The following is an 8,219-nucleotide window of genomic DNA, read 5'->3' as shown; positions in this document are numbered from 1 at the left end:
GAGCGATTTTGTGCGGAAAATAGAAAAGACATTAATTAATTTCATATGCCAATTTCACTCATGAAATACTTCTCTTAGTATAATATATTTCATATTCTCTCTAATGCCTTTCACTATCTTAATACTCACCTTCATATTCCTCGATGACGAATGTAATGGATTGAATGCTCTTGACAGAAATGTAAATTTTTACGAGTTAATCAGTAAAATTGAGGATTAAAGTTAGGAAATTAATTGTGCTATGGAGAAACAATTAACACTGTTAATTGTAAGTGAAGAATTAATATTCATATATTCGTTAGTTTTTTATTACTAACCTTAACAAGAGACACACGAACAAATATTATAAATAAATCTTATGTGAAAAAATAATGTAGATTAAATTAATCAAGCTATACAGTTAATTTTACACACATTTAAAGTACGACGATCTTCAATCTTTTTCGAATCGCGTCTTTTGTCTCCTGTGGTACGTATGGATTCTTCAATGGGTCTTCATTTAACCTGTAAATGTAGCACTAAATCAGTACTAAAGTAAAGTTACTTATCATAGATTAAATTATATTGCGTGTGTGATAAATTAACAATTCACTAAATCATGATAAAATGTTTTCACATATTTTGTGGACGCGTCTCTGTGGGAATTATTCGAAAAAAAGAAACTTTACCTATAAAGAGATGGTGCATCGGCGCAATTAACATTGTACCACCAGTCGCATGCAAATTCGTTTTGATTAAAAAGCGTTCCATTGGTGCATAAAAAAGAGGCACCCTGATGCCCTTCACGCCCGTCATGGCAAATGTGATATGCCTGTAATAATATTATATATTACAGGGTGAAACAGAATCGTTGAATCAGTTTTTTACCCTATGAGAAAATAATTGATTCCACACGTTATAATTCAATTAGATATGAAGTCGATAATTTTCTCATAGAGTAAAAAGTTAGTTCAACAATTCTGATTCACCCTGTATATTATATACCCAAATAGAACACGATAACGTCAAAATAACATTAAAATGATTGAAAATGATTGAAAAATGACTTTTAGTGATCATTTTGGAGTCATTTTGACATCATTTTGATATCATAATGACTTATTGTTCTGCCTAGGATATATGTATACATAAAAAACGTACACAAAAATTGAATGGTATATAATCAATTGTATGTAGAATTCTATTTAAGAGCTATTTTAAACAACTGAATTTCTATATAGATAATCTAGAATAAAAAAAATCGCGCACTGATGTAAACTGGTAAAATAAGAATATAACGCTTTTCTATTACATAAATGTCATAATTAAGGAATTAATGCGAAACTTGTTGTGCAAGTTTACTGAAAATAATAGGAACGACGTGAAACGGTAGGAAAGACGTCAGGTTTAAGGAAATATAAAGGAAGCAAATGACATTCTTAAAAAAGAAAGTTTAGCGCGCGCTCTGGAAATCAAGTTGCGATGCATGACGAGGCATTTGAGTCACGTAACATCATTTATGTCATTGCGCTTGTTCATGAAAGAATAAGTGATATAAGAATAAGTGATTGAACTACTATATTTATACGACGCTATAAATATTTTGGGTGATTTCGCGAACGCGAATATTATACACTGAAAGAAAAGATTAGCCGCTGCAGCAATTTAGATGGCATAGCATTTTTAATTGGTTGCTGCAACCAAAAATTAGCTACAGTCAATTAAAAATGCTATGCCATATTCAGTTAATCTTTTCTTTCAGTGTAAATAAGTTATGAGAAAAGATATATTTTTTGAAATTACGAAAGTTGTTGAAAAGGCAAGGAGACAAAATTACATTCATCGTATCTCGACCGAGAGGGGCTGAATCAAGCTCAATTACGATAACAATTTGCCAAGACTGTTCTCCCTCAGAGTTATATCTTTCACTAAAGCGAGATCGGTTCTTACCGCGATCTCCCGCGTTGCCTTGAGGTTTTAATAATACCAGTCCGTTCTCTTACATAATAAATCCGCTCTACTTTGTCCGCGCACAGTTGCGCGCGGTTAAAATCGTTGGAATGATTTTACCTTGCTTTCCGAGCAGCTCCATCGTTTTCTACGACAAAACATGACAGGGAAAGCGTAATACCGCATGGAGAACTTCAGTTTACAAATACAATATAATATTGGTATTGGCCTTGAGCACCGATGGATTATTTTTAGTATTTTTTAAATCTTATTTCATTTGTTGAATATCGTTACTACTTTTATAGATTATATATCTAAATTTTCACATCAATTTTATACGGATAGAATATAAATATGATAATGCTTTTTTTTTTACAATACTAAAATCAATTGTACATTATTGGATAACGCGCTTATACTTCTGTACTTTTCTGTCTTCGTTGTTGAAGTCTTCGTAATATTTTTTTTAATGTTTAATACATGTACTTTTGTGTCATTCGTTTCATAAATAACAGTGTTGTACTTTCCAAAGCTGCAAATACGTATAAATTATATGCATGTTCTTAATTGATATTTCAGCTCAATCGAATTTAACTTATTACGTGTTTATATAATTTCTTGTCATCCTTAATGAAAATTTTTCATATTAAAATAATTCATTCTGATTACTTTCATAAAAGTACTGGTAACAGCTCTTATCAGTAACAATTAGCATGAAATATTAAAAATAAATAAATATCATAAACATATACCTGACAACCAGTTTCTACATTTGCGTACATTCCTGGTACAACTGGAACATGTGCGCAAGAAAAACTTGTAGGTGGCACTGTGTGATAAAGAGGATAATCTATTCCAGGGATTCCAGGAATCTTGCTAAAGTCTTGATCCTTCTTCGGTTCTTCTTTCACGACAATAGGTTGACGAAATCCCACTACAGGTTGAAAATTTTGATATGCGTCATAATAATCATCTACTACTATTCGTCCCTAAAAATTGATAAATATATATCGTTAGAAAAATAAAGCATTATAATAAGTTTATTAGATAGATTACTGGAAATATTATTATAAATATATTTAACAAAAAGCTTTTAAAATATAAGCTCTTTAAACGAAGTAATGGATCGTTGTAAATATTTTTATAATATTGTGAAAAAGTGATCTCTTTCAACTACCAGATCATAATTTGCTTTTACAATTTAGAGAAAGTTTCAAGTCCAGCAGAGTGTAACAAATGTTGCCTCAATTTATTCAAAGTCAAGGACGTTTCTTTATTCTATCTCTTTGTGTTGTTATTGTATTACAAAGTAAATAAATTCGATGTGACTTTAATTCTAGATAGAATCAAGTATCAATATATATTTCACGATATAAGCACAGTGTAATGTATACACGTATGTGCATAGAATATGTGTAAAAGATGTATGTATGTATGTATGTGTGTACATAAAAATATAGATACACACACACGCGCGCGCGCGCGCGCACACACACACACACACATATATATATATGTGGTGTATAATATAAATGTCATTGCTATAAGATTAATTATTTATTGAAATTAATTAAATCATATTTTTTTCGGAAAAAATATTAATTTACTTTATATTTAATGATTTATTTTTGTAGGTAGAGAGAGAGAGAGAGAGAGAGAGAGAGAGAGAGGCAATTCAATTTTTTACAAGTCAGAGACTTATGCTTCTTTTAAAAAAAATGCTTATTATGCAATTCAGCAATTTCAGCAAATTCTTATAAAATATTTATTTTATAATCCTCGATAAAATGTGTCTCATAAATAATACAATTCTCAGTTACGATCGTTTATGATACATATCATAACTATTTTATTAAAATGTTAAAGAAATACATAATACAAGCAAGATATTAATTAGATTGCAGAGCTAATTCGTTCATTAAATTCATAACATATGCTATGCATGTAATAAAAAGCACTTTTTTACATAGTAAAACTTTCTGCCGAATAAAAACCAGGACTTACCTGCACAATCACCAAATGGAGGGCTGCCATAGTGGCGAACAGAAGTACAGAAATATTACTGCGATTTCCCGACATGACCGCACTGAGTTTGAATATGAACGAAACTGGACCAGTTTCCACTGTGAGACCGTGCTAGGTAGGTATATGAAACATTATGTCACATAGGGAAAGAGAAAGTCTAAACCACGCGTAATACGAGAAGTTAAAACCCCTTCCATTATCACCCTAAGAGAAGAACACATCGTCCTCGACTAATTGCACATGATGAAACTTAAATTTGAACAAACCATAGGCTGTCGACCGTTGGAATTGTGTCGAGATTGATGCAACTCGGTGTAATATACAAAATGGCATAAGAAGTTTTGTCTTACAATTCTTCTTTTTAGAATAAAATGTTAATGACAAACAAGCTAGAATATAAAGGAAAAGCAAACAAATTCTATATTTCGGAAAAACATCTTGATATTTTTATTACAAAATACATATTTTAACAGAGTTAGGAAAGTTACTTGTGAAAGTAATTGCTTACATTTACAGTTGTTTTTTTTTTTTTAAGTAGGTAGCTATCATCACAAGTTATCGACTCTAAAAAGTAACTTTACAGTTACTCAAAAAATAACTTTTCAGTTACTTTTCAGATCTTTTCTATTGTTACTACAAAAAAACGTAGATAACATTTTAATACTATTAGGATCAATAAAGAAAAAGGTTTACGTTTTTACGTATCATACAATTTTATTTAAAAGATAGAAAGTGTTAAGTCAGAAACATATAGAAAACCGTAAGGCAATAAGATATAAGCAGTAAGCGAATTGGTTAATCACAGAAGATGGTCATAAGGCCATAATATAACCAATCGAACATGTTGATTCCCTTATTGCTTAAGTTTTTTTTGTGTCCAATGAGTCTGACTTTATGTTTTTTACTCGATAAAAACAGGATTATTTTGTACATGTTTAAATTAACATTAAATGAAAGAATAGTATATAACTGATATAGATATATTGCGCGCGCGCGCACCCACATACGCACACACACACTTATATGTAATATATGGAATAAACATTTTTATATGATAATGTGATATATGTTTATAATAGTCATTTTTACTATGTACAAATTATTACGTATTTTACTATGTACATATAATACGAAACATATTTTATACATTAAAAAATAATTCATATAATAGTAGAATTTCATGTACGTTTATAATATGTATAAAAATAGTATAATATTCTAAATAACTAAACATTTTTTTAATACGTTTATAATCTGCGAAAAATATCCGTTTAAATAACGTATTAAGAATAGGATTTAGTATTCAGGTATGCTATACTTTTTAAATACTTTTTAAATACTTTTTAAATAAAATAATTGTTAATAAAAGGTTGAGCGTATATTATATTAATTTATTCCATACAGCACACTTTATCCCAGAGATCTTGCTGGGAACGTTCTTAAGAAGTTCTTCAGAATGCCTCTTGGAGATCTGTGCTACATGGGATAGATACGATTTTATCGCGACAATGTTGGTGTGAATAATAACTATATTTTTTCCCGTACACATATGGTCCGATGTAGCTAATTAAATGCTATTTTTTGAAGACGGATATTATTTATAAAATGGAAAGCGTTTAAAAAACGTTTGGAGAATACAATTAAAATCCAGATATGATCTTTTAATTTTTTTTTTGTTACTTTCTTTTTTGTGAATAGAATTCTTTTACATATAAAAACGACCGATAGAACAACGTGAATAAAATTATGACAAAATCGTGCATAAAATTTATAATTTATAATTGTACAAGTATATTTACAAAAACAGATACAGAAACTCTCTGATCTTTTTTAAAATATTGATAACTGTTTGCGCAATTAATTTCAACATATAGTATTTCTCTTAACGCAAAATCCCGATATGAAACTTTTAAGATACGTCATCATCATTATTACATTTATGGTCATTTATGGTTCATAGTCGAATCTTATTTTAAGTAATCCCCATCTTAAGTAGTGAACTGATTTACCGACGGAACTATCATTCCGTATTTTTCCGACCATTTCATTTTCCTTTTATATACAGAATAAAAAATTCTTCTCCAGAATAAAAGAAAAAACGCAAATAGGTTTGGGAAAGTACAAACCTGTATGAAAATCTAAAAAAAAATTGTAAATTACAGTTTCCTGTTACCACCTAGATTATTTTTTCACACATATAAAAATGAATTTTAGTATACATCCAAACAAAAAGTACTTTCCTATATTTAAATAATTTATAAGAGTATTAACATATATCACCTTCAAATTATGATTTTGAAGTTTACAAAAGAAATGACAGGAAAAATACGATTTGATTGTATATACAAGTATAACCCCGGATTCATGCGATATGTAGAATTTAACAGAACAAGAAATGTACGTAACATAACTTAATCATTTTTCTTAATGTACGTAATGTTTTATTTAATGTATGTTTTCTTGATATAATATATATTTTGTTTGGAATTAAAAATCTGTTTTATTAATATCGATGAAGTTCGGCTGTCACTCTAGCTGCATTCTTTCTTGTTTCATGACGACTGTACTTAAAGATCTTAAATATAAGAATCGACTATGAATACCGACCTTTGTTCATGTTTATCATTTATCCAGAATGTTGGAAGTTTTGGAGTAAGAGTGCTCTAATGCAAGAGGTGCTATAGTGGTGCATGGTCGGATGCGTTCAAAAACACTGCCAATGTTAAACGCAGGCATTCTCTGCATTTTGCACATGTTACACTCCGCAGAAATCAAAAATGCATTTGAGAAGCGCACTATCAACGCTATTTGTGTCATTACTCTTGTTTTACTTGTGTCAATCTCAATAACGACTGAAACAGAGAGAAACCTGAGCGATCATCCCTGCCTTTTTCGTGAGACACTTTGAACTTTGAAGCTCCCGTACACTAGTGACACCAACATCAATTTTACAGAATAATGCGAACTACGTATCACATTATTGACACTGCTGATAAAGTCGTAGGGTCGAAAAATTGATGTGGTGCGAGTCTTATCAAGCGCGAGTTCCGGCTACATCTACAAACTATGAATATAAAAAAAATATACACATATTTTATGTATATACTTACGTTTACGTAGTTTTTCTTTTGCTACAGCTTGACTATATTGTCGGTACGAACGAAATATGCTGCACATGTATGAGACTCGTGTTACGCATCGATAACCAAAATATTATATCACAAAATTGCGTTATCATACTCTAGAATCTCCGAAGGATTATTCTCTGGAGGAGAATCTGAAGATTACGGAGTATAGTAACGCAATTTTGTGATAATGTTTCAAAGAAGAATAAAATTGCTACTACTTTAATTGGAAGAAAAAATGTCTTTGAATAAATTGTAATATAATAACGATAAACAATTTATTAAGATCCGCCGTATAATGTGAATACACAACTAGTGAAAGCCTATAACAGTCGAAGCTGAATCTTACTTAAATAATTTCTATGTGAATTTATATATTACATATGTAGTTATTTGAACTGTGCGCCGAATTGGTTTTTCGGACTTAGAAATGCAATTGAACTATTGTAGTAATATCAAAAATTAAATTGACAAGCAATTTAATAATTTAAATTAAATAATTTGAATTTAATTTTTTTTAATTTAATGCTAATCAAGGCATTCTATTAAAGAAATGTTAATGTGCTGAAAATCTGTAAATTATGATATAATAATTTCTTTTAAGAAGAATTAAAGGATTGAAAGATTCTTCAATAGAAATACAAAGATATATATTTAAGTAAAATGTTTCATCGTAAAATGAAACATATGTCATAAAAATTAAAGGTAGTAGATACCACTTATGGTAGATTATATTCTTGGTACAATAGGTTTTTTTTAAAGGGTAATAATTTTTGACGGAGAATTAAAGCTCATTGCTTGGATTGAGATAAGAAGATATACAATAAGAATATTTTTGAAGATATAAAAATGTCAAGACAATGAGCATCTGTATATTTCGAGGAATAATAAGGAATATTTTTTAAATAAAGATATTATAATTTAAGATTTAATTTTTAATTTGATACAACAGTTCTTTATTTGACGTATATACCTATAACACCTTTTTTTACCTTTTTTTAGAAAAGTAAATTTAAAAAAAAAATAGTATATTTTGTAAAGTTAATACATATTATTTGAATCGCTAACGCCATTTTGTAACATTACAAAAGTACATATCACTTAGATCTCATCACACATAAATTAATAAAAATAATAACT

At 29.3% G+C, this 8,219-nt stretch overlaps 1 protein-coding gene across 1 annotated transcript; it reads right to left on the bottom strand.

The window, feature by feature from the left end:
• Positions 1 to 300: 300 nt before the first annotated feature.
• LOC108752132 lies at positions 301 to 4,040 on the bottom strand. The gene is made up of 4 exons (XM_018492776.1): positions 3,934 to 4,040; positions 2,682 to 2,918; positions 669 to 811; positions 301 to 504 (listed from the first exon to the last, which is right to left on the bottom strand). Exons 1-4 carry the CDS (start codon positions 4,006 to 4,008, stop codon positions 417 to 419), a joined length of 543 nt encoding a protein of 180 aa, XP_018348278.1. The 5' UTR covers positions 4,009 to 4,040; the 3' UTR covers positions 301 to 416.
• Positions 4,041 to 8,219: the final 4,179 nt, after the last annotated feature.

This window comes from Trachymyrmex septentrionalis, unplaced genomic scaffold (assembly GCF_001594115.1).
Source record: "Trachymyrmex septentrionalis isolate Tsep2-gDNA-1 unplaced genomic scaffold, Tsep1.0 scaffold56, whole genome shotgun sequence".
NCBI classification, from domain to species: domain Eukaryota; kingdom Metazoa; phylum Arthropoda; class Insecta; order Hymenoptera; family Formicidae; genus Trachymyrmex; species Trachymyrmex septentrionalis.
This window is presented reverse-complemented; position numbering and strand designations above follow the sequence as displayed.

Excerpts from the sequence above, each read along its gene's own strand:
- LOC108752132 (XM_018492776.1), bottom strand. The coding sequence starts at position 4,008 with ATGTCGGGAAATCGCAGTAATATTTCTGTACTTCTGTTCGCCACTATG. Across the intron at positions 812-2,681 it reads ATGTAGAAACTGGTTGTCAG|GCATATCACATTTGCCATGA; the intron begins GTATATGTTTAT and ends ATATTATTACAG. Across the intron at positions 505-668 it reads GATGCACCATCTCTTTATAG|GTTAAATGAAGACCCATTGA; the intron begins GTAAAGTTTCTT and ends CTACATTTACAG.